The following is a 27,781-nucleotide window of genomic DNA, read 5'->3' on the forward strand; positions in this document are numbered from 1 at the left end:
TCAGGCGCATGCGCGGAAGCGGCAAATCGTGACCCGCGGACGCGGGTTGTGTTCACTTCAGGATGTGAACGGGGCTCCAGAACGGATCCCGTTCGCATCCAGAGGTACCACTGTACAATGTTTGTGCATGTACACTGTGTACATATGATTCTCCCCACATGCTTCCCAAACTATACAGAACATTTACTATATATTTAATAATAGCATTCCCAATAATAGCCATCACACTTGTAGGAACTTGAATATACTCAATACTTTTCAGCTAAATGCACATGACTGAGACTGCCAGTTTGCTATAAGGTCAATTCATTACTCAGCTAACACAGGGAGATGGACAGCCTACAATGCATCCGATACTAGCCTCAGAGGATGGAGCTTGTAGATTAAAGAGGGAAATATTTTGGTTACGTATACAAGCCTATGGAAGCAGCAATACTTGAAGAATGAGAATCCAGCAGTTTAGTATAGAAATGGTTTCTCACCTCTCACCCAAAGTGCTATTAGTCTGGCATTACTTCTCTAAATATGAGACTACAATAGTGTTGGCCCACACAACATTGAAGGTAGGCTACTTAATACAGGTGTTTTCCCTTCCCTCGCTAAAACCTGCTTCTGCAAGCTATTATTATTATTATTATTATTATTATTATTATTATTATTATTATTATTACCCCATCCAATCTTGAATATGCAAGATAGGTGCAGTGTCACATGACATGGGTGTAAATGACTGGGTTTATTTTTGAAATGTTAATGTCTTTCTGAACAAATTTCAAGTTCTCTGCTATTAGAAAACATCCTTTCTTGTATAGGTTCTAAGGGAGAAACACTGAAAAATAAAAGAATGAGTGTCATTTACTGCAATTACCTGTTCATTGTAAATTTCCAGCATGCTAAATGTAACCTGCAGATTGAACAGCAAAATACAAAAAGTCACCGTTTCTACTATGAACAGTTTACAAATCAATTTAGCAAAATTCAGCAATTTCATGTGTCAATCTGCATTGAGTGCACTGAGCCTACTCAGCTATAGTGTTTTTTTCAACTCCCTCCACACCCAGTTTCTCTCTTCCTTATCGCATTTTATTCACACTCTTGAGACTCCAACAGCTTGAAAAGTTGCTTTTTAAACGGGTTTTTTTTATTAAAAAAATCAACTCTCAACAACAAACCAATACAGCTTATGTGATTTCATACACACCCCCATAATAGAAATTGTGACTTTTTTGTCACTAGAATCTTTATGTGATTAAATCTCTATGGGTTTAGCTACTCAGAATCGCTCCTTTTAGAGTCGAATCTGTTTCATCCTTCAGCACCATGGCATAATATATTTAGATTTACATATATACACCCCTGAAACACAAAAACTGCAATTAATATTGCCCAAATATAGAATATGTTTTAGGCATCCAGCAATGCTGGCATTTACAAACTTTTTATACAACTTGAACCAACCTGATATTGCTTGTTCTGCTCTTGGTTTTGAATTGTTTTAAAGAGCTCTTCACAGACCACTGGGATTATGCCTCTGTTTGCACCATATCCAATCATGGAATAGCTTTTCCCTGAGCCAGTCTGACCATAAGCCAAGAGGGTAGCATTGTAACCTTGCCAAGCGCTGTCTAGAACTCCCTGCCCAAGGTCACGGAAAACTTCCTTCTATAATGGGGTTTAAAAAATAAATAAATCTAAGTTAGATTTATAAGAACACACAAATAAGCTGTCTAGTGCACATCTACACAGAATCTTACTTGCCTGCTCCAATGCTGCCTTAATATGAAGGCTCAGAAATGCAAGAAAAAGGGCGCAAGGTAACCGGTACGACTTTTCATGTGCATGTGAGTTAGTGCAACTATTTTGGGAAAGGTATTCACAGAAATAAGTAAAATCACAAACCAGAATATACAGTGTAATCCATGCCTAGGTTATTAACAATCTTCAAGGTAACCTATTACACAAATAACTTATCACCTTTCTTCTGGTACAGTGGTACCTTGGGTTACATATGCTTCAGGTTACATACGCTTCAGGTTACAGACTCTGCTAATCCAGAAATAGTGCTTCAGGTTAAGAACTTTGCTTCAGGATGAGAACAGAAATCGTGCGGCGGCAGCAGGAGGCCCCATTAGCTAAAGTGGTGCTTCAGGTTAAGAACGGACCTCCGGAACGAATTAAGTACTTAACCCGAGGTACCACTGTAGTTGCAAAACACTGGAAAGGACACAATGGAAACAGACAATTGTTTTATCTGAGAAACTACCGTAACTAATAGAGTACAAGCCCTGAATGACATATCTGATACGGATTATTTTTTAAAAAGGAACTCCTTTATAAAATATTCAAATGAACACCCTGATCGCTGGCACCCACTGACTGCACACATAGACTTAAGAGAACATTTGATGCATTAGTCTTCTGTTCTGGAGGGAGGGGAGGGGAAGGCAGGAGAACAAATTATTTTGATAATGCTTATGTTTGTGTTTTCCTTGAAAATCAGTAAAATCTTTGAAACAGAAATGTGAGGAAAATAGTCCTCAGCACCAGAATAGATGCCAATGTGTGTGTACAGTGTGCGCTATTGTACACACTAGGAAGGACATTTTACTTCTTTTGGCAGCAGCCCCTTGGATATCATGAAGCACTGCAGGTATGGATAGGTTGGTCTTGGTGCACTGACCATATCAGATACTCCAAAAAGTTCAACAATAAGGTGCTCTAACACTGCGCTCAGAGCAATGACAGTTGTAAACATGCAACCCAAGTGCAGATGTGAAAATCTAGGCAAAGGAACTGGGTTTTTAAATTGAGAACTTTAAGTTTTCTTACTGAATCCAACCTCTGCTTTACCATCCTGTGAACTGGTCCTAGTGCAGAATGAGTAGTTATGCTTTTAGCATTGCATTGCGAAAGAATAAATCACTGTATGAAATGCATTTTACCTGTCCCGCATATTTGCTGTTTGGCCCAGCTGAAATTAGCTTGCCATCTTGGTCCTTTAAAAATCCATTGTGTGACCAATACGCCAGGTCAAAGGTAAAGGTTTTTACATGGCTTGGATTCCTGGGATCATGTATGCTTGTAGTGCTGCAATTCATAGAAATCACACATCTGCTGCCTGCATTCTTCTCTCTCTATTGAAATTTAAAAAATCACATTAATATTTAAAAATTAAAATTCACTCTCAAGAGTGGTTCAACAATTAATCCCTATTTTCATTGAGCTGAGAATTGTAGCTTTGTGGGGAAAATAAGGGTCTCCTAACAACTCTCAGCATTTTTAACTACTGTTCCCAGGATTGTCTGGGGGAAGCCGTGCTTGTTTAATGTGGCATGATACTGCTTTAAATGTATACTACAGACAGGGCCTTATTCAACATTTCATCTATGCTGCACATTTCAAATGGCCATTTATAATGTATCACACACTACCACAGTTCTTTGAAAGTGTTAGATATTCATATAACGCAGTACCTCCCATCACTATCTACATAAATACACCAAAGGGCCCTGCAACACTACAATCCAAAACCCAGTCGGGCAGCAATGGGGCTGCCCTTGCATCTTTGCTGCAGTGGGGTGCTCCAACCTGGAGCTAGGACAGCAATTGGGCCTGATGACATCAAGTGATGACAGTGGGCTCAACTCAGCCCCTCACCTCTAGAATGCCTGGTTTCAGAGCTCCCTGCTGGCATCATTTCTACCTGTGCCATCAGAATACTTTCACATCAGAGGCCAGCAGGACAAGGTAGTGGGATGCCTCTGTCCAAACCTCCCATAATAATGGGATCATAGAATTGCAGAGTTGGAAGGGACCAAGTGGATTATCTAGTCCAATCCCCTGCAATGCCAGAATCTCTTGCCCAGTGTGGGGCTTGAACCCACCACCCTGAGTTTCAAGCTCTACCAACTGCGCAGTTCTCAGAGACGGGGTTTAGATGGTTTCCCAAAGAAGATTGAGGGGGGGAAATCTTCACATGCTAAACCATCCAAAAATGAAACACATCACATTTATGTTCCAATCTTCAAACAAATTTACTTAGAAGTTAGCTACACTGACTGTAATAAGATCTATGCATGCTTGAAAATGCAAGCTTAAGCAGCAATTATGATTGTTTCTTATACTCACAATCTTTTAAGTGCTGCTAAAAAATGAGCAATTTAGAGGAAGTTCAAATTTAAAGCCTACATTAAAATGTTGTGGGGTGGGGAGGGAAACACACACCATCACATCCATGAGAGACCTATTCAGGAGTTCAGAATAAGGCTTAAAACTTAAACGTAATCATGCCAGGAGAGTAGAAGCATGTATGAGCACAGGCTTGGAAGAAACAGTAAAGAATGGATTTTGGACATTCAGAGTTAAATATGAAATGCTTTGGTGGTATCAGTAAGGTCATTCCTGCCAGAGAAGACCTTGGGATCTTTGCCTCATGTGAAAAGCTGCTTCCAGATTTGGTTGCTGATGAGAATCAAGATTAATTCAAGCTGATGCAAAGCAGAGAAAGTAGAAGTGTTGCACTGCTAGAGTGGCTAACTTTTCTTGGATCAGAGGTCTGAACTTACTCTTAGACAAGCCTCTGGAGGCCACATGCTGGCAGTCACTTTGAACAGATGGTGGGCAACAGGTAGGAAAATAGGAAGTGATGTCTAACCATTGGGTCCATCTAAACCCAGCATTGTCTACACTGGCTAACAGCTCTCCAGGGTTTGTAGGGAAGGGCTAGTGTGCTCATGCATACCCTCTTGCCCCTCATATGCTTACTTAAGCCTTGGTAAGAATGCCTCAAGACAGATTCATAATTTTATTCAGTCTGGAAGTATCTCCATTAGTTAGTCACATTTGTCTCCTCTTTTCAAACCTTTAGGAGACTGAATTGCTCTAGAAAACTGAAGAGGTTCAGTACTACACATGCTATCAGCCGAAGTGAGGAAACCAACTGTGAAGGTTGTTTTGTTTAGGGATTATTGGCTTGGCAGCAGCAGAGACATCTCTTTCCAGCTTCCACCCGCCCCACCCTCAGGCAATATCCATGTTTGTTTACCTCACTCCAGACAGCTGAGACAAGCTTTTAGAGCAGGGGTCAGCAAACATTTTCAGCAGGGGGCCAGTCCACTGTCCCTCAGACCTTGTGGGGGGCTGGACTATATGGGGGGGGGGATGATCAAATTCCTATGGCCCACAAATAACCCAGAGATGAATTTTAAATAAAAGCACACATTCTACTCATGTAAAAACACTAGGCAGGTCCCACAAATAATCCAGAGGTGCATTTTAAATAAAAGGGCACATTCTACTCATGTAAAAACACACTGATTCCTGGACCGTCCGCGGGCCAGATTTAGAAGGCGATTAGAGCCTTAGTTTGCCTACCCATGTTTTAGAAAGCCTGGCTTTGTCCTGTTGAAAAGCTGCATGACTGACAGGTGCACAACAGGTGCAGATTGGGAAAAGCTGCAGCTGTTTACACACTTGCTTGTCACACACATTTAAGAAAGCACAGAAGCCCTGGCAGAATGAAGTGGACGACTATCAGGCCTAGGACCAAATGGATCCATTAACTGTGGACCAAAAAGTCATGTTACTCCCCCACCCCACCCAGTCCATGCAGTAACAGCAGCCTCTTGCAGATATTAAACTGGCTTTAAAACAAAACAAACACACAAAGGCAGAGAAAGAGAGTTCAGGGTCTTCAGGAAAATTTTGGAATCAAGGGGCTACACTATAAGAGTTTCCAAGACCAAGGGCGAATCTACACTGGTTAGTTTAAACGTTAAAAATGCGTAATAAAAAATGTGACACCAGAAGCACTGTAGAGTAGCGATCTGCCGGCAATGGGAAACTGCAAAGAGAGCTATACTACTTTTCTTTTTTACAGCATTTTTACATATCAGTTTAGATCCAGCCTAACTCTAAAAAAGTTCTGTAATGGTTCTAGGGGTTGCTCGTGCGTAAGCCGGTGCAAACACCTGGCTGGGTTGCCTGGGTGAACCTTTTCTGTCCGGACAGCCACTCTCTCGTGGCTGTCTCAATCACTGGCAGCATCCGTCAGTGGGCGTTTCTTGAACTTCTTCCAGCAAAGCAGCTCTTTTGATGCCTAGTCTCCTCCTACTCTCTCTGCGCGAAAGCCTTCTGCGCAAGGAGGGCGTAGGCAGCGGAGGACCTCTACTCTCCCCGCTGGTCCCCGGCAAGGAGTCATGGGACCGCCTCGCCGCTTCCCCCATCTGCCCCCTTCTCCACTGGTGCTACGCTGATTCTCTTCCCCAGAAAATGGGCTGCCTCTCCCACTCCCGGGACGCTCTCTGGAATCCCTCTGGATTTTGCTCTCTCCCTCCGGCACTGATGGCAGTTCCCTGACAGGTTCCTTCTCCTGTTACTGTTACAGTAAGATAAGAAAAGCAACCTCAGCTAGATTCTTACTTTTATAGGAAACCTTAAGGACCTATCAAGGACTAACATGAATACGAAGAGACATTTTCACAAACCTGCCTGAACTAGCCAGACATGCCTACCACACCCAGAGAAAGGCACACCGTGATCCAAGCCAGGCCTGATTTGCTACATGAAAGACTTACAGTACTGTGTATGAAGGACTGGCAGCAGGGCAGCTGTTCCAAGCATCACTCTCCCCTCTCTTCACCCCCTCCATAGCAGATGTTTTGCCCTCTAAAAGGTGCCACCATTACTGGAAGGGGTCCTTCTTCACCTTACCAAGTGACACTTCCTCCTCTTTTCTGAAATGTAGTCCCCAGCCTCTCCCATCACCAACCACTCAGCTGCCCCATTGTGATCTTAGGCCTGATAGTTTCAGTGAAGACAAAATAAGTGACTAACCTTACTGAAAGGTCTTACGCGTACTGCCACTTTCACACTGTCCGAACCGGGCATGCTTCTGCCGCTTGAACTCTTCCAAGGAATTCAGAAAGAAAACAGAGTGCATCGCTCAAGTTTTCTCTTCAGGACCTTGTTTTGGAAAAAGAAAAGGGTAGAGTGGATCCTAATACAGCTGCTGCTTTGTTCCTCAATTATTTATGTGTCCACTCATTACCTGAATGTTACCTGATACATTATGTCTAAGAGGAACTCCAGAAGGTCACATTTGCCAGCAGTGTGTACCGTTTCTAAAAGAGGCAACTGAATATTGGGCATCCTTTGTGAAACTTCATTTAAAGTACTTGCCTCTTTCAGCTTCTTTCTCAATTTGAACCACAAATCTGATTCAACCTGACTCCACTTTCTCTGTGCTGCAGTGATATAGGTCAAACACTACAGGAGAATGTATATTTCCAGACCATTTTATTTTACCAAAATTGTGGTAGCATTTCTCTAGTAACCACAAAGTCTATAAAACATGCATCATTTCAAAATATCAAATTTGGGGGCAAATTTAAGGAGGTGAAATCCCTGAAAGTGTTGAGTCCCATGGTGAGTAAATGCGAACATATAAATATTTCTAATGTTAGAGACTCCTGCTGATGCAGCAAATTGAAAGAACAATGAAACATCTGAGGTGAGATTTTGTTTTATAAACTGAAGAGCAGCTTTCCCAAGTTAAGACAAATACAAAAAAATATTGCACAGCTTCAATACAATTGTTTACATTCCGACTTCAATAAGGTACATGTTCAACCAGGAGTAAGGAACTTGTATGCAATGGATAACCCCTTTTACCAATTCCCAAAAGGTCAAAACATTTTCTATAAATTCTAAAACTGCCAAATTTTAATTTTCAAAAACATTGCAAGATCAAACTGTTAAAAAAGAGTAGCCTCCCATTAGAGAAGCACCAACAGTGACAAGCCATCATTAAAATCCTCTTTAATTTCTTTGCACCACACACCTCTTTTATTCTTTCTCTCTCTCTCAAAAATCTAGTGGACAATAATTGCTGTTATGTATACATTTTTATTTAACATTCCTAAAATAAGATTATTTACATATTATATAAATGTATGAAGTCTTATAAAATAGAAAACCTGCATTGACTGAAGAAATCACACTCCATACGGAGTTACTTATTGAAGACCTTTAGTTTTCTGAAATTTTACAATAATTTATATAAATTATCTTCCAAATTAATGATTTTTTCTTAATATTCCACACAATGATGACTTTACAAGCATTGGTGTACAATACACATATTTAAAAACAGTTATAGCCTCTTCTTCTGAACAATTGGCTTTGGAAAGCTAGTTATTCTCTCGTTCCTATGAAGAGTCTTACGAACAGTCTTTTCTGCTTTATCCACAGACTCCTTCTGTTTGCTTTTTGCTCCATCTACTGGTGTGCCAAAAGGAGAAATGAACTGAATTTCCATGTGTGGCGTTGACCAACTGCTATCTTTCTCTAGGACTCTGCAAGGAAGAGGAATGAGAGGTTACACTGACAAGTTATGTTTCTGTTTAGATGAATGAAGACTGAATAATTAGCTGTAGGCTCAGTCTAAATGAATGAATGAATGAATGAATGAATGTAATATATATATTACTTATATCCCGCACATCTGTCCGTGCCTCCCCAGCTACTCTGGGTGGCTTCAAACAGGATATTAAAAACACAATAAAACATCAAACATTAAAAACTTCCCTAAACAGGGCTGCCTTCAAATGTCTTTTAAAAGTAGATAGTTGTTTATTTCCTTGACATCTGGTGGGAGGGCATTCCACAGGCGGGCGCCACTACTGAGAATAATAACAACAGAGTATAGTCATACCTCCCTTTGCGTCCGGGATCTGTTCTGGAGCCCCAGATGCTCAACAAAGTGCTGCTCTGCGCATGCACAAAGCGAGATTTAGCGCTTCTGTGCATGAACGAGCAGCAAACTCGAAAGTAACCCGTTCTGGTACTTCCAGGTTTGCCATGGACGTTCGATGAAATAGACCCTAAACAGTGAGGACTCAAAACGAGGTACAACTGTACGTGCAAATGGTCCTATGTTCAATCCTGAGCATCTCCACATAAGGCTGGAAAAAATGTCCTGTTTGAAACCTAGATTGCTGCTACCAGTCAGTATTGAACTAGATAAACAGATGGCCTGACTTGGTATAAAGTATTTATTATGCTTTAGGGCATGGATGGGGAACAGAGGCCCCTTTAGATGTTGTTGACCCCTACTCCAATCACCTCCAGCCAACATGGCCAAGATAATGGAAGTTGGGAGTCTGGCAACATTTGAAAGGCCACAGAAGACCAAATTAATGTCTTTTTTTTATTACGATACCAAATGCCAAATGCATTACTGTGATAATTTCTGCACATGACTGCTTTTGAAATAACAAGTTATTTTGGGGGGAGGGTATATAGAATCATCCCATACTTGCTTGCTTTTTTTGCTTTTGACCTTGTAGCTCTGCTTCTCTTTACTTTCGGCTTCTCTGAAGTTTCTATTGAGACTGCATCCTTCTCCTCTTTAACTGGTAATTCCTAAAGGACAAATGTAGAGTGGTAAACCTGCACAAAGTGAAACTGTTTCTCTGACATCTCCTTTTTATTTACTTTTTAAATTTATTGCGTAGGCACTAGTAGTGACACTGATAAACCAGTGCCATACAGTAGTAATTTAAAACATTCACACTCAAAACAGAAAAAACAAAACCCCTTAAACACAAGAAAGCCAACAACAGAGGCAGGGCTGGGACAAGCGTGCATAGTGCTAGGTCAATCTATTCCCACCTTTCTTGCCTCTCCCAGCTTCCTTTCCTTTATGTATGGCCCCTCCACACGGACAAGCTGGATAGAGACCATTGGTTCCATAATGATATATGGCTTCCAAAAGCCCACGGAGCTGAGAAGCAGGAACAGGCAAACACACACACACAGAGCACACACAGCAGCAGTCTCAATGTCGCACCGCTCAGCTAGCAGGGAACCCCGCGATCACTAAAGGGCTAGCGATTGCCAGGCACCAGGAAAGGGGGAAAAAATGGTGGATTTAAGACTGAATGAGCTCAGATTAAGCCGGCCAGTAGCAAGAGAACGCAATACCCCCCCAAGCCTCGTGGCAAAGTACTTCCCTGTCTTCCGTGAGCATAGCAACAACGACCTCTTGACTCGAAGAAAATGTGTGTGCAATGCTGGGGATGGCTGGCGCGGCTGCATTTGAGCAGCAAGCCATGCCCCCGCCGAGCTTCCCTATTGGGTGCCCAACTGGGGAGGGGTGTGGCGCCAGCCCTGGAGTTGAAGCAGGGGGCGGAGCACCCCCTGCATGATGCGGGAATCGTCTCCCGCTCACAACCCCTCCCCTTCTGGCTTATATTGGACAAACCAATTTATCAATACAAACTCCTTGCTTTTCCATGTAATTTCTAATATTGACTAATAAAGATAAAAAAATAAGCAACATAACTGCCCTGTGTTGCTTGCTGTCAGCAGTTCTTCAAATGCTATACAGTGGTGCCTCGCAAGATGAAATTAATTCGTTCCGCGAGTTTTTTCGCCTAGCGAATTTTTCGTCTTGCGAAGCACGGTGTCGGAAGTTTTGGGAAAGCTTCAAAAATCACCAAAGTCTTCAAAAACCTCAAAAAAGGCTACCACATTGCGTTCTATGAGTTGCTCCTTGAAGTCAAGTCGCAACTGTATTAACGGTGTTAAGAAAAAGGAAACAAACTTTCAAGACGTTTTCGTCTTGTGAAGCAAGCCCATAGGGAAATTCGTCTTGCGAAGCAGCTCAAAAAACGCAAAACCCTTTCGTCTAGCGAGTTTTTCGTCTTGCGAGGCATTCGTCTTGCGGGGCACCACTGTACAAGGAACCTGAAAGATTGCCTAAAGTGTGTTAAATATTGCAAAAGCTGGCATCTTTTAATCTTTTAAATCATCTGTCATTCGCTGTATAGCAAAGGGGTGATGTGTATATTGTTTTTCCTTGTCATTTGAGTTGCCCTCCAGATGTTGTTGCACTGTTCCATCATCCCAGCCAGCATGATCGTGGAGAACCACAGTTTTTCAATTACATTTTAAAACTTAAATAAAATTAAGCACTTTAAAAAACAGTAAAAACCAATAAAACCAATTAAGTGCCCTGGACACCCGAGAAGCAACAGCTCAAGCTGGTTCTAGCAAGCTGCAAAAGGTGTTGAAAAGGTCCATTGCAATTATAAACATGTGGAAAGCTTAATCTCCCAATCATCACATCATGTCAGAAGGGAGAATCTGGCTCTTTCACTAGAAATTTGCTGACTTTTTTCTCTTCAGATCTTTGGAGAAGGGATCAAAGGTTTTACTTACCAACTCTTCCACAATCCTTGAAATACTGGACACTTTTTTCTTCCTAGATCTCAAAGCAGGGGGCGAGAAGACAAACTGAGAAGTCAAGTCTGCCTTGAAATCTTTGAGCTGCACAGGCGTCACTGCTTTCTCACCTAGAATCAGAAAGCATGCGTTTATTTTTGAACTTGAAACTAAGCATTCCAGGCATGCAACTCTATCTGCAATCCTGAATAAGAGGAAAGCAGGGAGCAGAGGAGCTTTCCATATACCCACAATTTAACTACTCATTGTTTAAGCTTCTTAGAACACTTGGCATGGCTTTGTTACACAAATACCCTTTGAACCGTGTATGCCATGGTAGCCAACATAGAATCATAGAATCATAGAGTTGGAAGAGACCACAAGGGCCATCGAGTCCAACCCCCTGCCAAGCAGGAAACACCATCAGAGCACTCCTGACATATGGTTGTCAAGCCTCTGCTTAAAGACCTCCAAAGAAGGAGACTCCACCACACTCCTTGGCAGCAAATTCCACTGTCGAACAGCTCTTACTGTCAGGAAGTTCTTCCTAATGTTTAGGTGGAATCTTCTTTCTTGTAGTTTGTCATAAAGCACAGCTTTGCTCCTACCCTTTTTCTGAGAATAGCAGGGACATTAGGGGAGGTGGGAGCAGGTCTCCATTTAAAGAGGTGGGGTCTTCATTTAAAGCAGGTGTGGGAAACCTCTGGCCCATGAGCCATACTTGGCTCACCAGGCCATTTTGGGAAAACGACACCCAACCTCCCTTAACCTGCTGTCATACATAATATCAGGCACACAACAAGTAAAGGAACAATCAGGAACTTAAAGTGAGCTCCAACTGTTTCTTTGCTAAGCAAGGCATGCTTCCGCCATCCATCAGCTGCACCTTGCTGCTAGAGAGAGAAGTAGTTTTCATTGAACCTGCTTCTCCCTCTCAGCAATGCTTCTTGAACTTCTAAAAACTGGAGCAGTGATATTTGAAAGTCCTTTGGCAAGCAGCCCCATGCTCCTCTTTGACCCTCCTGCTTCAAAGGATCACCTGGCAAAATAGTGACATCAGATGATTGACAGTCTCACCCACCTAACAAATTTGGTCTGGGACTAATGGGGAGATAAGGTTCTGGGCGCCCCTGATTTAAGGTGAATGGGCAGTTAAGCTGCAGTGCTGTCATTACAGCAGTAGTGTACCAGCTGATTGCACATGGAGAAGGCAAAGTAAAAACTAATGTCTTATGGAGGGCTGCTCCACACCCTATTGCACTAATTGTGGTCTATGGCCTTGGAAAGTTTTGTTGCAGAAAGTAAGCTCATTCTACGGCTCTCTTCACATTTTACAGAACAGATGAATCCTAATGCCTCCCCTGCACATGAACTGGGTCTTTTTGTAATGGATGAGGCAATACATATATGCAAAATGCACTCAGAAGTCACATCTGGGTGAAACTTTTGGGTACACAATTCCTATATATGTGCCTATGTCAGGTTTGTGAGGGTTGATTAAAACGTCCTGGTGAGCCAAATAGGAAGGCCCAGCAGGCCTAATTAGGTCCATGGGGTAGAGGCTCCATACCCAGTAGATGGCATACTGATACCGTGCAGTAATGTGGGCAGGGTTATAGGCAGTCTTGCTTTAAGAAAAATCCCCAGTATTTATCCTGCTCTGGTTATGTTTTACCCTCAATGGAATTCATGCATAGTAGGCAATTTTAAATAAGCAAAAAAGCCTTATACAGCCGAAGGCAACATTTCAAGTACCTTTAGATTTTTCTGTCAGTTTTGTAAGAGGAGGAGAAAAACAGAATGTCTCATTTGTATCCAGGGTGGGACTCTGTTTCGTACTCTTTCTGCTGTATCTGGTCCTTTTCACAAGAGTACCACGATGTGCCAACGTTTTCCCTGTTTCACTAAGCCTTTGTTTGGTCATGTCTGTGGAATGCAATCCTACTGCAATCTCAGCTGCTTGTGGCAAGTGTTCCTCCTCCTCCGTACCTTCCTCAGAAAGAGATGGTAACTGGCTTCTCTTTCTGATTGCCGTCATCTTGGACTGCCTCTTTTTAGAACTCCTTGCTAAAGTCTCTGCCTCACTTGGTTGTACAGAATGTTCTTCTGCATCCATTTTCTCTATACTTGTATTTGTTTTTTCTATTTTTACGGATGCAATTCTTGCAGATTTCCTCTTTGTGGTGTCGACTGGAGTCTTTTCTTGAACAGATCCTCTCCTAGCATTTCTTCTAGGAGTGACAAAAGATTGACTAGGTGTTGGAGGAGGAGACAACAGAGACAACTCCAGTCCCAAATCTGCTGACACATTCAAAGGATTCTTTCTTGGTCTGCCTCTGCGTCGCACAGGCAACTGTTTAATAAGCCCAGTCTCTTGATCAGAAACAGTTTCTGATATACTTGTGCTTCGGGCCCTCTCCTGCTCAGTTGATACAGGTAGCTGTGGTTTACTTGGCTGTATGTCATGTTCAGAAATGGCTTCTGGTAGACTTGACTTTCTATGTCTGCCCCTTCTAACTGGTGAAGGTAATGGCAGCTTCCCAGCTGCAGTTTCTGACTGCGCCATCACTTTCAGTTCACCATGCTTTCTTGGCCTTCCTCTTCTTGGTTTTGTACTCAGCTGCTCTTCATGAGGTTCTACCTCCTGATCTGAAATCACGTTCTCTGCCAGGTGGAAAGCAATGCTTTTCAGTTTTCTTGCACTTTTAGGATTGACCATCATCTGAATTGTATGGTCAATGATAAACTGACTACCTTCTTGATCCCCTACTAAACTTCTTGTGCTTCTAGGAGTCCTCCTGCGAGAAGAAGGTAGCTGTTCACTTGGATGCTTATGAAGTTCTGATGCAAGCTCTTTTGGTTTTCTAACCCCTCTTCTTGTAGCAACGGTTGCCTGAAACTCCTGTGTGATGGGATGAACATTTGTTGATATTTCTAAGTCACACTCCTTTGTTTCCTTAGTATCTAAGACTGGGAAAGCAGGAACCTGTGTTGTCTGTTTTTCTTGAGGTTCTTGTTCAGAACCAAGGGGAAGGCTTTCGGGAATGTTCAATGTTTCTTTTGCCCGCCTAGCACTTCTCCTTGGAGTTGGTGGTAGTAGCAGATCTGGTTTATCCATCTGTCCCAGTGGCTGACCATCAGGTAATAAGTCATTTACATTCTGTGCCATCTGTTCCACAGTGCTGGTGCTAGACATCACTGAATCTTCAACTTGACTCAATTTTACATCTTTACTTATTTCGGTAACATTTTGCAGAGGTGCCTGTGGTGAACTTAATACCTTCTTACTTATGCTTTCATGAAAAGACTGGTCCACAACCTCACTTGAAAATTCTTTACTTCTTGTGTCTTTGATTACATCCAATAGGTTCTCAGCAATAGCCATCTGAATAGGTTCAGGTACATAAGGCAACACCTCAGCAGTATTCTGTGATATCTGATCACTAGTTACAGTGGACACTGTATTTATGATGAATTCTGGGTTGTTACTTCCAGCAGTATTTACACTGGCACCCTCTAACTGGTTGGCTGATTTAAGAGGGGAAGTATGCAATGCACTAGAATCTCCTATCTCAGCTTCTTCATCCCCTTCTAATAGTAACGTAAAATTGTTTTGGGTCATCAGCAGATCTCCATCTCCTCCAGTAAAGTCAGATTCACCAGCATCTTTCTTGAGTAATTCACATGTGACTTGCTGCGCCATAGCATCACTGCTGTACTGATATTTCAGACTGCTTGAAGGACATAGCTCATTGTACGGAAGTGCCTCAACTACAGCTTCTGAGATGTGTACTTCACGTGTGCCATCACCAACAAGCTAAAAACAAAAAGTATATAAATTTAATTCCAATACACATATTTCAATAAATTTAATGAATGAAAAGAGTTCTTCCAATTTTAGAGGAATATTCAAATTGTTTAAAGTTAGCCATTGTACTCAGCTATTTGTACATTTCTCCGCACAGTACAGCTCTAGGAACACAGCCACATGGAATTGGTTTTTCAGCAGTTGCATGCATGCAAATAAATGGTCACTGGGAAGCAGTAGCTGCATCTGTGGGTACTCTGGGAGAAAAACTGTCTCCTCCTGCAGCTGTTTCCTTCAGTTGTCCCAACATGTGAAAGTTTACAAATATCCAAGGTATTTACACTGGCAAACCAATAATTCCAAACAGATTTCAAAGAAAGTTCCGAAGTGCTAAATGAAGCCCTTACACTTACTTCTTGACTTGCAGGTTCAATATTAAGTGGTGTTTTCTCTTGCAGGACTGCTATATTTTCTTCACTTTCAGCTTCTTTTGACCCATCTTCATCTAATGCTTCTCTTTCTTCAAGTTCATTTTTGGAATGAACACTGACAATGTCTTCACTATCAGGAATACTTATGACAGCTGAAAAAGGATTGTCATCTCATTAATTTTCTTGTTTTATTGTTTCCACATTAAAACTTTTCAGTGATGGATAGTATGATGAATGAGACCAATAATATTTAAGGAACTGTCTGGACCTCTGCTCACTTCTGCTTTGCAGAATCAGAAAAACTGAGGTTTTTATGAGCTACTGTGCCTCTCAGCCAGCAATATGAAGCTACCAATGTACAACAGAAGTTTGCAGTTGGATAAATATTTGCTCTCCCATTAAATAAGCAATTAGCGCATTTAAAGTCAGTGAATAATTGTTAGCACAATTGTGCCTCCTAATCCAAAGGAAAAACGTGTCACCAGTTACAGCTTTTGCAATGTCTGAGATCATCCAGCATATCCCCATTTTTTTTTAAAAAAAGATGTTAGTCTTTTGCGAAAACGTATCATATGCTAAAAAAGCATCCCAATCTGCAATTTTAATTGGCTTATAAGACAGTAGTGCTTTAGTCCAAAGTTAATGTAATTGCTTAGAAAGACCCCTAAGTCATTTTTAAATAAAATAAAAGCACATCCAGATTTCCAATTACAGCCAACTTTTAAGTTTGTACAGGATTTGGAGGCTTATCACTTCCCCCACTGTAGAGTATACCAAATTATACAACAGCACTGCAAAATGTGAAGCACAGATCTTAATAAGTATAGGAAATGTTTTTTGGGTATATACTTATAATTAAACATTTCATTTAATAAAAAACGGTATCTTGAATAGTTCAGAAGCTACTATTTTAACATAAAGTAAATATACCAGGCTAAGAAGATTTTAGCACACATGCATCAAAGGTACACAGTGAGAATCAAGTCACACAACTTCAAGCTTTTCAATATTATTTCCCTTGTCTGTTTGATCATTTGAAAATTTGCTCGATTATTCAAATATACATACATTCAGCATCTGTTCCTAATGGCTCCAAAGCTTGGGGAGTTGCTTCATCAAGGAGCTGGTTGTTTTCCAACAATGGCAGCATGCTGGACTCTAGGACATTTGTTTGACTTTATAAGAAGAAAGTAAGGGACAGTTTCACTTACGGTTTTTAAATAAAATGAGTTTTATGAAAGCTACTAACACATTTTTGTCCACAAATACTTTAAACCGTTCCAATTATTATTGAACTGTACTGCAAGAGATACTGCAAAGCCAGTTCTGTGGAAAAGTCTGGAATCTACCCCTTTGATATATGCAAATTATACAGTTCTGCAGATGTGGCTAACTAAAGTCAAATTTTTACTATCCTGTTTGTTTGATTAACCATTCTCAAGTATTAATGTGCATATTATCCTATGCATATTCCTCTGAGTACACTTCACTCAGGGCAGTTGCTATGCAAAATCCAAATGCACACTAATGTCTAATTTGCACATTACTGTGTGGCAAATTGTCAATGCCTGCCTTAGAGTGGGACATGAAAAGAACTGACTAGGGCAGGGGTGGGAAACCTTTTTTTACCCAGTAGGTCAGATCCTTATCTGTTCCCACCATGCACAGGCAAACCTGGACATGTGGATAGGATAACTCACATATCAATCATCATAATTTCATAATTTTATTACGATCAAAGACCCAATTGCCATTATGATGTCATATGATTGACAGGTGGGTGGGACAAAGGTCCTTGAACTTGCATTTATACTAGTCCTATGCTCTGCGTTTGGGAAGCTCTGTGCAGAGTTCTATGTAAACCCTCTGTCTAGTGCTTTCCATGTGCTGAACATATGGTAGAGAGAGAGAGAGAAAGCAAGCAAGCTGAACAATTGATACTGCAATTTGTCAATCTACTGAGATTATCAGGGGATCAAAATAGAAGCTTGCAACTATCAGCATGCTGTTTGGGAGATAGTTGATCACAGAAAACAAACACTACAATCAAGGCTGTGAAATGGTGCTCCAGCTGTGTTCCTTTTTTCACTAATAAATATATAATAAATATATCGTAATCACAGTACTCAAGAAACTGAATGCAAAAAAATGTAAAAGGTATGAAGCATGCTACATCTGGGTTTTAAAAAAAAGATGTACTTGACATGTTCACCTTTCATTAGATGGTATAGAAGAGACCGAAGTGTCAGGAATAGCATTTAAGTGATGCATCACAAATACTTCATCCTCAGGAAGTGAGCCATAGTCTTCACCTTCTCTTTCAGGTAGTCCTATGAATGGGAGAACCCATAAACAAACAGACAGATTGCATCCTTCATGCTAATTTCTAAAAACAGTATAGCTGCAACCAGTAAGTCTTGATTTTAGTAGCAAGAATTTACAATTTTGGCTTGGCTATCACCAACCACAATTTTTGCTGCCTCTATTTCCTCTCTGTAAGCTTAACTGCCACCAGTAATCTTTAATCTCATAGGTTCTTGTTTGGCAGTCCACACCCCCACCCTCTTCTTGTGATTCACAAATTGTTATACTTCTGCATACCTTGGATGGCCCCCAAATATATAAAGCCACTGCTTCTTTTCCAAATTGATGTGTTTGAGTTTGCTATTAGAGGGAATCATAGAAAATTTCTCCACACACACACACACCCTTTCCAGTATCTGCCAGATGTACTGTTTCCAAATATGGTGGCTGTGTTTTGGCTATCTCCATCATGCCCTATTTGGGAGTTTGAGGATCTATTTTAGCAGTGTTGGAGAACCAATGCTGGATTAGATGGATCTCTCCTATGTTACAGCATGCCCTATTTCTTATTAATTCATTTGCATATATGTAGATCACATACCAGCCGACTGTTCTCCATCTGTAGATGTTTGCTGTTCCATTTGCGAAGGATCCCTTGCTACTGCCTCACTGCTTTCTCTCTCAGCTGACACTTGTATGTTTACAAGATCTTCAGGGGAGAAACCCGCTGGCTGAGAGATTCTGAAGGAATCACTGTTGTCACCTGGTGATTTTGCATCTTGATAATCTGAAGTAGTTTGATCTGACTTTACAGAACCATAACTAGTTTCTTTGGAAGGTTCAGCTTTATTCAAATCATTGCCTGGTACACATTCTGATGACAAGCCCGCTTCTTCATAGTCTTCCTGAAGACTGCATATTGAAAAGGCAGGAGTTTCTCTAGTCTTAGACCACATATCTTCCATGTGAGCTTCAATAATGCATTCAGATGAAACTGTGTTGTGTTTTGTTTTACTATCTGTCATCTTAAAAAAAATAGTCCAAGTTAAAACCAGCAATACCATTTCCCCAGTGAGCAGAAAATTTTGACCATTCAATGCCTTGATCCAGAAGGCAAACCCTGAACTCTCTGCTCAAAATAGTCGATGTTTTTACTTCTAAAGATGGAGACGTGCATTTTTGAACAAGCAGGCTCCAGCTACTAAAATTCACTGACCAATCCACACATGCATACAAGGGCTTTGCACATCTGGAATGGTAAAGGTAAAGGACTCCTGGACGGTTAAGTCCAGTCAATGGTGACTATGCGGTTGCGGCGCTCATCTCACTTTCAGGCCAAGGGTTTGTCCACAGACAGCCTTTTGGGTCATGTGACCAGCATGACTAAACCGCTTCTGGCACAACGGAACACCATGATGGAAACCAGAGCTCATGGAAATGCTGTTTACCTTCCCACCGGAGTGGTACCTATTTATCTATTTGCAGTGGCATACTTTTGAACTGCTAGGTTGGCAGCAGCTGGGACAGAGCAACAGGAGCTCACCCCATCGCAGGGATTTGACCCACCAACCTTCTGATGGGCAAGCCCAAGAGGCTCAGTGGTTTAGACCACAGCGCCACCCACGAATCCCCGCAACAGGGTGAGCTCCCATTGCTCTGTCCCAGCTCCTGCCAGTCTAGCAGTTTGAAAACATGCCATTGCAAGTCATGGTGTTCTGTTGCGCCAGAAGCAGTTTAGTCATGCTGGCCACATGGCCCAGAAAGCTGTCTGTGGACAAACGCAATCCCAGTCACCTTTGACTGGACTTAACCGTTCAGGGGTCCTTTACCTCATATCTGGAATGCAGATACAGCCATGAGAACATGATGTGGGCTTCCTGAATTAAAAATGTTAACTTAGAAAACATAGAAGACTGCAAAAGAGGCTATAGGCCTGGGAATTAGCATGCATCAAAGTACACAAAATGCAGTTTTAAAGCTCCAGGAAGAGTTCAGTAACAAATGGTATATTAAGGGACTCTTATGCCTGTATGTGTTGGCTCTACACACTTGGTCATCATTGGAATAGGACAGTAAATGCATGGGTGTCAGCAGACCTGGAAACGAACCCAATCACCCACATCATTATTATTATTGTTGCTGCTGTTTTATTATTTATACTTCATTCCAGAAAAGTTAAATTCAAAGTGACTTACAAAGATGAACCTAAAATGCACAATGTATGCATAGATATAAACCAGATTTAACTAAAGCCCACCTTGCCAAAAGGTAAGCAGAAAATTAAGGTCCTTTGCACAACTATCAACTTGTCTGAATATGGCTCAAAACGTTCTACTTTCCAGCATCTGTTTCTTCCAACCTACCCCAGCAGTCCATCCTGAAGCTTTGCTTTCTTCCATAAATGATATTTTTGTTTCTTTTGCACGCAGAGGGGGTGTGATAGACCTTCCTGGAGATGCAGTTGGAGTAGCTAAAGGAGTAGTCCGAAGGCTGGATCTCAAAATAGATTGAGGAGTAAAACCAGGAAAGCCAGAGGAAGATGTAGATGTCAAAGCTTTAGCTCTCTAAGAAGAGGAGGAAACATGTCAAAATGGGAGGCAGAACCCACTAATTACATGGCACTTCAGCCTCTGCATCAAACAAGTTCATGAAACCTTCACAATTCTACATACCCTAACGACCAGAGGAGTTTCTAGGAGCTTTAATTCAGGTGCTCTTCTACTGCTCTTGTATAGGGAGCATCGAGGGCTGGAATGCAATGGACTAGAAAGCATACAGGATGCAGAAGCTCTTGGTGACATGTGCAGATTGCTTCGAAGGGAAGGTGAATCAAGAGGAATAGGCTGGACCACCAAGTCAAGCAATCTGCAAACATTTCAAAACGTTTAAGAATTAAGTTGTATTAACAAACAGAATGCAAATTTAAAATGGTGTTGCCATAAACAGGAGGATATTTTAGCCATCCCTGCCCTACCACTATGACTCATCTAGGCTTTTCTGATTTTAAAATCTGAAGTTGCTTTATGCTTTTATCAATAAATTATCACAGCTCACCTGTCATTTTAGTTTAGTAATTAAAAGAAAGAAGAAGCTTTTTTGAGAATATACTTCCATTTTAAAAAGGCCCACGTAAAAAAATATATAATAATTCAAGGTAACTGTCAAAACAGATTTCCACTCATTACAACTGATGTTTTCAACAGGACTGAAAAGCACCCAAAAGATACAAACACTTATTGAAAAATTTTACCTGGAGCGTTTTCTTAAAGATTTTGTTGCTGGTGTCCCAACAAATGGATCTGGTATCTCTGTGTCAGTGCAAGAATCCACTGTAGGTGGTTGTTCTTCAGTTCTAGGATTTGAAAACACGAGAGTGACAAGCTCATGAAAACCACTAGATGCACAAGTACTGTCTTCCAAAAGAGGAATAAATAAAGAACACAGTCATTCAGAAGCCAGGTAATTATGTTCAAGTTTGGGCAAGGAAGCAAAGGTTAAGCAATGAATTGCTGCCTTTTCAACTCTTTTGGCTCAACCATATTCCCTTCTTTTCATACAAGCTATTATAAAAGAGCAGCACACTGCTTAGTATGTTACGTAACGGTAAGGGCCCTGGTATCTGTCAAAGTTTCTACCCTAAAAATTAACACTTTTGTTAATAGTATCAACACCAGGCTATTCATTATGGTCAATGGAAAGCAGGTGAAAAATATGAACAGCTGTGGTGAAACTCCTATTTTAGTACTGGGCAACTTAAGATGCAGTAATTTCCTACGACAACAAAATGAATACTTACATATCATTTTGAAATGACTTGTTTTTCTGTTCAGTTCCCACCCACACCTCTCCAATTTTGGACAATACATTATTGATTAAAGTTGCTTTTGTGATGACATTTCCTGCAGTAACTTTCTTTGCAACTGTTGACAGTGGCTTTGGTCTTAAAACTTGAAGAGAAAAAAAAGGAAAAACAACATTAAATACTTAAAGCAAGTTTTGAAAGGTTTCACCACAACACACTGAAAAGACTTACTTTCCCGCCGTAGTGAAGTTGGCAAGTGGTAAGGCTTGGCTCGCTCTACAGCAAGCTTCCTTTGTACTCTGGGTAGAACTTTCCCATACTGGTCTAATATGGAATTTCTGGCAACTGATCTCTCTCGCCAGCGGGGATCGCGATCATTCTGTTTAAGAAAGGAGTGATAAGAGGAATTTAAGTTAATATTTTACAGAAATACATGAAATAGTAAACCCAGGGTTAGGCGAGGCAGTTCCACAGTCAAACTCTATAGAACTGCTTATTCATGGGCTCTTAAAGCTGGACAGGAAGATTTTTCTGACCAATATTAATAGATCAACAGTACACTATGCAAACTATATATAAAAAAGGTAAAGGACCCCTGACAGTTAAGTCCAGTTGTAGACAACTCTGGGATTGCACTGCTCATCTCAGCTTACAGGCCGAGGGAGCTGGCATTTGTCCGCAGACAGTTCTTCTGGGTCACGTGGCCAGCACGACTAAGCTGCTTCTGGCGAAACCAGAGCAGCGCACGGAAATGCCATTTACCTTTTCGCCAGAGGGGTACCTATTTATCAACTTTTGAACTGCTAGGTTGGCAGGAGCTGGGACCGGGAGCTCACCCCATCACGGGGATTCAAACTGCCAACCTTCTGATCGACAAGCCCAAGAGGCTAAGTGGTTTAGACCACAACACCACCCGCATCCCATGCAAACTATAATCGTGGATAAACCTGGATGCTGAAAGGGTCTCTTTGTATCAAGACTAATACAGTACTAATATTACCCCACATACCCACAGTCTATTTTATACAAGCAGTTCTGCTTATCTTGAGCACTGAGGGTAAAACAGCCTTTATAGTGTGTCCTAGAAGAATTCATTCTGGGACACATATCCACATTGATGCTGCCTTGTCTGGACTAGTCAGCACTTCATGGCTGCGTAACAACCATGGAGCTGTCTCAATACAGCATGTGTCCGACATACTTCAGGTCATGATCAAAATCTGTTTCTTGCTATAGTAGATATTAGAAAGAATATGGTGATCAGGGATGGGGGTGAATACTACCTTGTTATAATATACTGTCTTTTTCTGTGTATAAGATGCCCCCATGTATAAGACGGCCCCTATTTTTTAGCCCAAAATTAAGAAATAAATGTTTTTAAAACCAAACAGAACAACTTTGATATTTTATTACATATTCAATATACCAGTATATTTAGTACCGTATACTGAAACAACAAACAGAACAACTTTGCCGATATATTTGGTATCGTAATTACGGTAGATAATTTTTTTATTTTTTGGAGCTAGTCAGCATTATTATAACGTGCAGTATAAGAACTGGAGTGGCAGCAGCACTGGAGCAGAGCTGGGAAGCTGAGCTGGAACGAGAACATGTCCCCGACGGCCGGGAACTGGTCAGCGCCACAATGCAAGAATCATAGCTAAAGAACCCTTTGAGAGGGAATTTGTATGCTGCAGAAGTCTAATTGCTTTTTTCTGCTCCGCTCTCAAACACCCAGGGTAGCAAACTGCACTCTGCCCCTTTGGCCTAAATGGCCCGCCCACTGCCTCCCCCCCCCCAGCTGTAGGGCGGCTGAGTGGGAGGAGGCAGGCAGTCTCCGGCAAGCTCACCCCTCCCCAGGCGCCAGAGCGGATTCCTCCGCCGCTGCGAGGAGCTGCGATTGCCAGATCTGCCTGAGTGAGTGTGCTTGGGGAATGGGGGGTCTGGGTAGCCAGGGAGCGACTGAGGGAACCAGGTGGAAAGCACAATGTGGGGGCTGCTGCGGGGGAGTACCAGACCAGGGTTTGTCATGAGTTCAATAGTGAGGGGAGGCTGGGGGGGAAATAATATGGATGGCGGCATGTATTTATTTATATATTTAATTGCAACATTCCATGTATAAGACGACCCCCAATTTTAAACTTGAAAAATATGGTAATACAAAACCTGATGAGGTTTGTATTAACTGTGAATGACTCCCTCTGCAGAGGTGGGGGACCAGTTAGATCAGAGCTGTCATCTGTGGATTTGGAGAAAGGTGTCAACAGCATGCTGATGACACACAACTCTATCTCTCCATTCCATCAGAACCAGGAGAGGCTGTGAAGGTGTTGGTCAGGTGTCTGGAAACAATGATGGAGTGAATGGGGACCAGTCCTGATAAGGAGGAAGTGTTGTGGGTGGGTGGTTCCCATGTCTGTGAGATATGTGTACATCCTGTGTTCTTGGATAACTTGCTCCACTGAAGGATCAGGTTTGTAATTTGGATTCAAACTCCTCAATGGAGTCTCAAGTGCCTTCTGTGGCTAGTATGCTCAAGCTTAGGCTGGTCCACCAGCAACCAATATTCATGGACTGGGACAGCCTGGTCTCAGATGTCTATGCTCTAGTAACCTCCTGATTGCACTACTGTAATGTACTCTATGTGGGCCTGTCCTTGAAGACAATCTGGAGGATACAGCTAGTGCAGAATATAGCTGCAAGCAGGGCACTCTGAAGAGACCACTTAACACCAATCCCGAAAACATGGCATTGGAGATTAGTGAGCTACCAAAACAATTTTGAGGTATTAGCTCAGCATATAAAGCCCTAAATGGCTTGGGACCCAAGTACCTATCAAAAATTTCAGGCCCCAAAATTGGCAGGTGAGGCCTTGATGGTAGTTGATGCTGACCTGTGACATGGCCTTTTCAGTGGTGGTTCCCTGGTTGTGGAATGCCCTCCCTAGTTCAGTGTTTCCATCACTATTAACTTTAAATAAATGGGACCTGAAACAAAATGCTGTGGCATGGAGTGCTGTGGTTCAGAATTCCAGCCATTCCATGCCACTCCTCAGCCCACCTGAGATTTTAAGGGAAGCAATTCATAAATGGAATCAATTAAAAAATATTAAGGCTTACCATCAGATTAGCTTTCAGTGATTGATTCAGCTGTAGCGCAGGAACATAGTTGGCACGCTGAAGATGATGAACTAAGAGGAACTCATGATTGTTAACACCAGCGCTTGTCCTCAAGAACTTCTCCAGACACTCCTAAAGGGAAAAAAGAATTTATAATATTAAGCTTCCTTTTCTGGAGCAATAAGGGTCTAATTATGCAAACACACATGTACATAGTGTCAATGAGATTTCCAATCACTTTTTGGAGTAGAATTGTACTTTCAGAAGTTATTCATCCCCAAGATTACCTGTTCAGTTTCTGTGAATGGTAGCTTTAGCAAATCTTCCATCAGTCCCAGCCCCTGACAGGTTTCGTATACATGTTTAAGCATATCTTCTACATTTAACCGAGTAGAATGCTGCCGCAGCACACTCCAAGCTTCCACCATACAACTGCAATCAATTTTTGAAAAGTAGATTAATGTTGTGACAGATACTTCCGCTACAGGAAAATTGCATTAAAAACTAGTATTGCAGATGTGCCAAGGATGTAGGTGTTCATCCAATACATGCTATCATGGCATTTATTTATTTATTTTATTTTATTTATTTAAAAAGCACGCCAATACCATAAAAATGAGTATTAGTATCTTATCAACTGGGGAACATTTTTCTTCTTGAATACAGTGATATCACAAAGAGTAAAAAGAAATGCTGCCCTTTTTTCACCTGTTAAACAGCAAGACAGTAAGGTGAAGTGTTACTTCACTGTTGCTCATCAATGATGGCTTCATTGTTTGTATGTATCGGAGGGCTCGCCTGTGCTCTCCTTGACACATCAAGAACTGAATTATCCTTATGTGCTGCCAAGGCAATTTGATTGTAGCTGGATGAAACAGATAGGTCAGGGAATTCTGCAAGAGTACAAGAGAATATTCAGAAACCTCCTGTGCACTTTCAATCTATTTTCTACTAAACAGTTTTCTACACTGAAATGAAATTATGGAATTCAACATATACACCAATTCTATAGGACAGTTAGATCTGTCCTATAGGGCCACCAGTTAGTTGTGCTCCCACTAAAGCAAGTTATACAAGACATTGTAAGCAGGTCAGTTAGTGTTAGTATAGCTAGTGCAGTGATGCTGAGAACTGACACAGCTCAAAGCCAGATGATTTCTAATTCTTTCCCCATCTACACTGAAAGGGACTGTTGCCAGGGTAATAGTCATGTCCCACACTGGTGAAGCCAATAAGCTACTGGCAGCATCAGCCCACTATGATCCTGAATCTAGAGCTAATACAGAAACCATTGCACTAGAAAGCATTATAATTTTATTCCATTAGTATGCCATTAAATTGAAGAAGGGCCTTAGCTCAGTGTCAGACTATCTGCTTTGCATGCAAAAGTTCCCAGGTTCAATTCTCAACATCTCCAGCTAAGGCCGTGAGAGACCCCATCTGAAATCCTGAACAGCCACTGCCACTGAGCTAGACAGACCAATGAATTATCACTTTATATACCCACCTCAAAGTCATTGTGATCCAAACACCAAAAACCTTGGATTAAGTTAACCAGACCTATAGGAATTGCAAATGCGGTTGGGAAGGAGCCCACTGAAGTATCAGCCTTGTTTGGACAGGAATGCATGATGTCCAATAGTAAATAAATTGTCTAATTATAAATATTAAGGGCAATCATTATTTGAGTTTGTTTTCTATGACGTGCTAGAACAGACACATTGTACAGCATAAAACCATCTTTCCTGTAGCTTCTTCCTTTGGTTTTTTGTCTCCAATAATTAATACATTATGTTGGTGATTTGCATGAGAACAACCAAAGTCCAAGTATACTGTATTCTTGTTTGCTCAACCACTTATTTGAGTTGAAGCATGCAAACTGCTAGGGAACCTGTTAGAAAACTGCATGAGTTCCAGTGAAAGCCCTTGTGGAACAGCAGTAGCTGTTATTTTCATTTTGCTTACACTTCTTTTAACTATAACCTTATGCTTAAGTAGATGTATTTGTAACAGACATCCTGACTGAGAGAATACAGTGCTGCATAACAGTATTATTTAACATATACAAATAACCCACAGTTTATCTGGAATGCAGCAATTATTTAACAACAAGAACTTGCATTACAATGGAGAAAAATGCTAGAATTAAGCAATGCTTGACATAGGTAGCTGACAAACCTTAACTTTGTGTATGAAGCAAAAAAAATTAAGAGATAACTAAAGAATTAGGATGCTGCCTGTAACAATGAGATTTACCAAATATTTAAATTTTATATAGTGTCCAACTAGAGGTCCGTGCATCTTGCATCACCTTGATAGACAAACAAAATTTGTTGATGCAACCAACCCAGGTCACTAAGCTTATTTATTGCCTATGACACCGTGCTGAGGATTAGCAGCCAAGTGAAACTACAAAGACAAACACTTGCACCTCCCCCCTAAACAAATAACTGAGCCTCAGAAAGACTTAAAAGGAGCTACACTTGCAGCACAGCAAGATGGCGTGCTTGCTTTATAAATTACTCTGGGGTTCAGACTGAGGTCTGGGAGATCTGAGGGTTTCTCACCAGAGTAAGAGAAATGCAGAGTAAAGTGTCCAACATAAAAAGCTGGGGTTGGGGTGGGGGAAGAGAATCAACTCAATGTTATTCCAATAAGAATCGAACCAGTTTATGTAAAAAGGTTATATTTCAAGAAACAGATTATGCTTATGGTTATGTGAAAATTATGAGGTCCCAAAAATAATATATACAATTAATTTATATGGGGGAAGTAGAAAAAGCTAAAACTGTGAAGCTTTTAAATAATGATTTAGTTTAGTAATTTGAGATCCTTGGTTATGGTGTGCAATACATGCACAGGTGACAGGACTGGCGGTTCTGTTCTTCACATTGTAGCACAGTCCTCAGGTTGATATTCTCTAAGTCCATGAGATGGCAGATACTGCTCTTTTTTGCAATTCCGTGCTTTTGGACATCTTACGTTTTCTTCATCACACCCCATACTCCTTAAATTCTACACATTCATGAATTGCCAATAAAAGGCTATTCTCTGTATGACGTATTTTAAAGACAACGTTATATTTAAG

At 41.3% G+C, this 27,781-nt stretch overlaps 2 protein-coding genes and 1 long non-coding RNA gene across 6 annotated transcripts in view; 1 reads left to right on the forward strand and 2 right to left on the reverse strand.

The window, feature by feature from the left end:
• LOC310703950 (kinesin-like protein KIF28) overlaps positions 1–7,009 on the reverse strand; it is a 29,188-nt gene extending 22,179 nt beyond the window's left edge. Inside the window, exons 1-4 of the mRNA XM_083496811.1 lie at positions 6,835–7,009; positions 2,943–3,134; positions 1,459–1,662; positions 869–904 (exon numbers count right to left, since the gene is read on the reverse strand). Of these exons, the coding sequence (XP_083352937.1) occupies positions 869–904; positions 1,459–1,662; positions 2,943–3,134; positions 6,835–6,888 (486 nt within the window). The 5' untranslated portion in view covers positions 6,889–7,009. The remainder of the gene's footprint in view (positions 1–868; positions 905–1,458; positions 1,663–2,942; positions 3,135–6,834) is intronic.
• On the forward strand, positions 5,720–7,861 carry LOC310704068. Its single transcript, XR_014524548.1, has 2 exons — positions 5,720–5,920; positions 6,361–7,861. It is a non-coding gene; the product is annotated as an uncharacterized lncRNA (long non-coding RNA).
• The window catches only part of AHCTF1 (AT-hook containing transcription factor 1), a 54,975-nt gene continuing 34,700 nt past the window's right edge, over positions 7,507–27,781 (reverse strand). For 3 of the 4 annotated variants that reach the window (XM_083496720.1, XM_083496721.1, XM_083496722.1), the window contains exons 20-36: positions 26,201–26,347; positions 25,402–25,586; positions 24,981–25,125; positions 24,694–24,825; positions 21,803–21,950; positions 21,566–21,716; positions 21,020–21,121; positions 20,442–20,634; positions 20,133–20,333; positions 18,371–18,794; positions 17,678–17,795; positions 16,534–16,640; positions 15,442–15,617; positions 12,982–15,043; positions 11,224–11,357; positions 9,317–9,423; positions 7,507–8,354 (exon numbers count right to left, since the gene is read on the reverse strand). In XM_083496720.1, coding sequence (XP_083352846.1) covers positions 8,153–8,354; positions 9,317–9,423; positions 11,224–11,357; positions 12,982–15,043; positions 15,442–15,617; positions 16,534–16,640; positions 17,678–17,795; positions 18,371–18,794; positions 20,133–20,333; positions 20,442–20,634; positions 21,020–21,121; positions 21,566–21,716; positions 21,803–21,950; positions 24,694–24,825; positions 24,981–25,125; positions 25,402–25,586; positions 26,201–26,347 — 4,734 coding nt within the window. In that variant the 3' untranslated portion in view covers positions 7,507–8,152. The remainder of the gene's footprint in view (positions 8,355–9,316; positions 9,424–11,223; positions 11,358–12,981; positions 15,044–15,441; positions 15,618–16,533; positions 16,641–17,677; positions 17,796–18,370; positions 18,795–20,132; positions 20,334–20,441; positions 20,635–21,019; positions 21,122–21,565; positions 21,717–21,802; positions 21,951–24,693; positions 24,826–24,980; positions 25,126–25,401; positions 25,587–26,200; positions 26,348–27,781) is intronic. The other variant, XM_083496723.1, reaches the window with a different exon arrangement.

This window comes from Podarcis liolepis, assembly GCF_965112155.1.
Source record: "Podarcis liolepis genome assembly, chromosome: 3".
Lineage (NCBI taxonomy): Eukaryota > Metazoa > Chordata > Lepidosauria > Squamata > Lacertidae > Podarcis > Podarcis liolepis.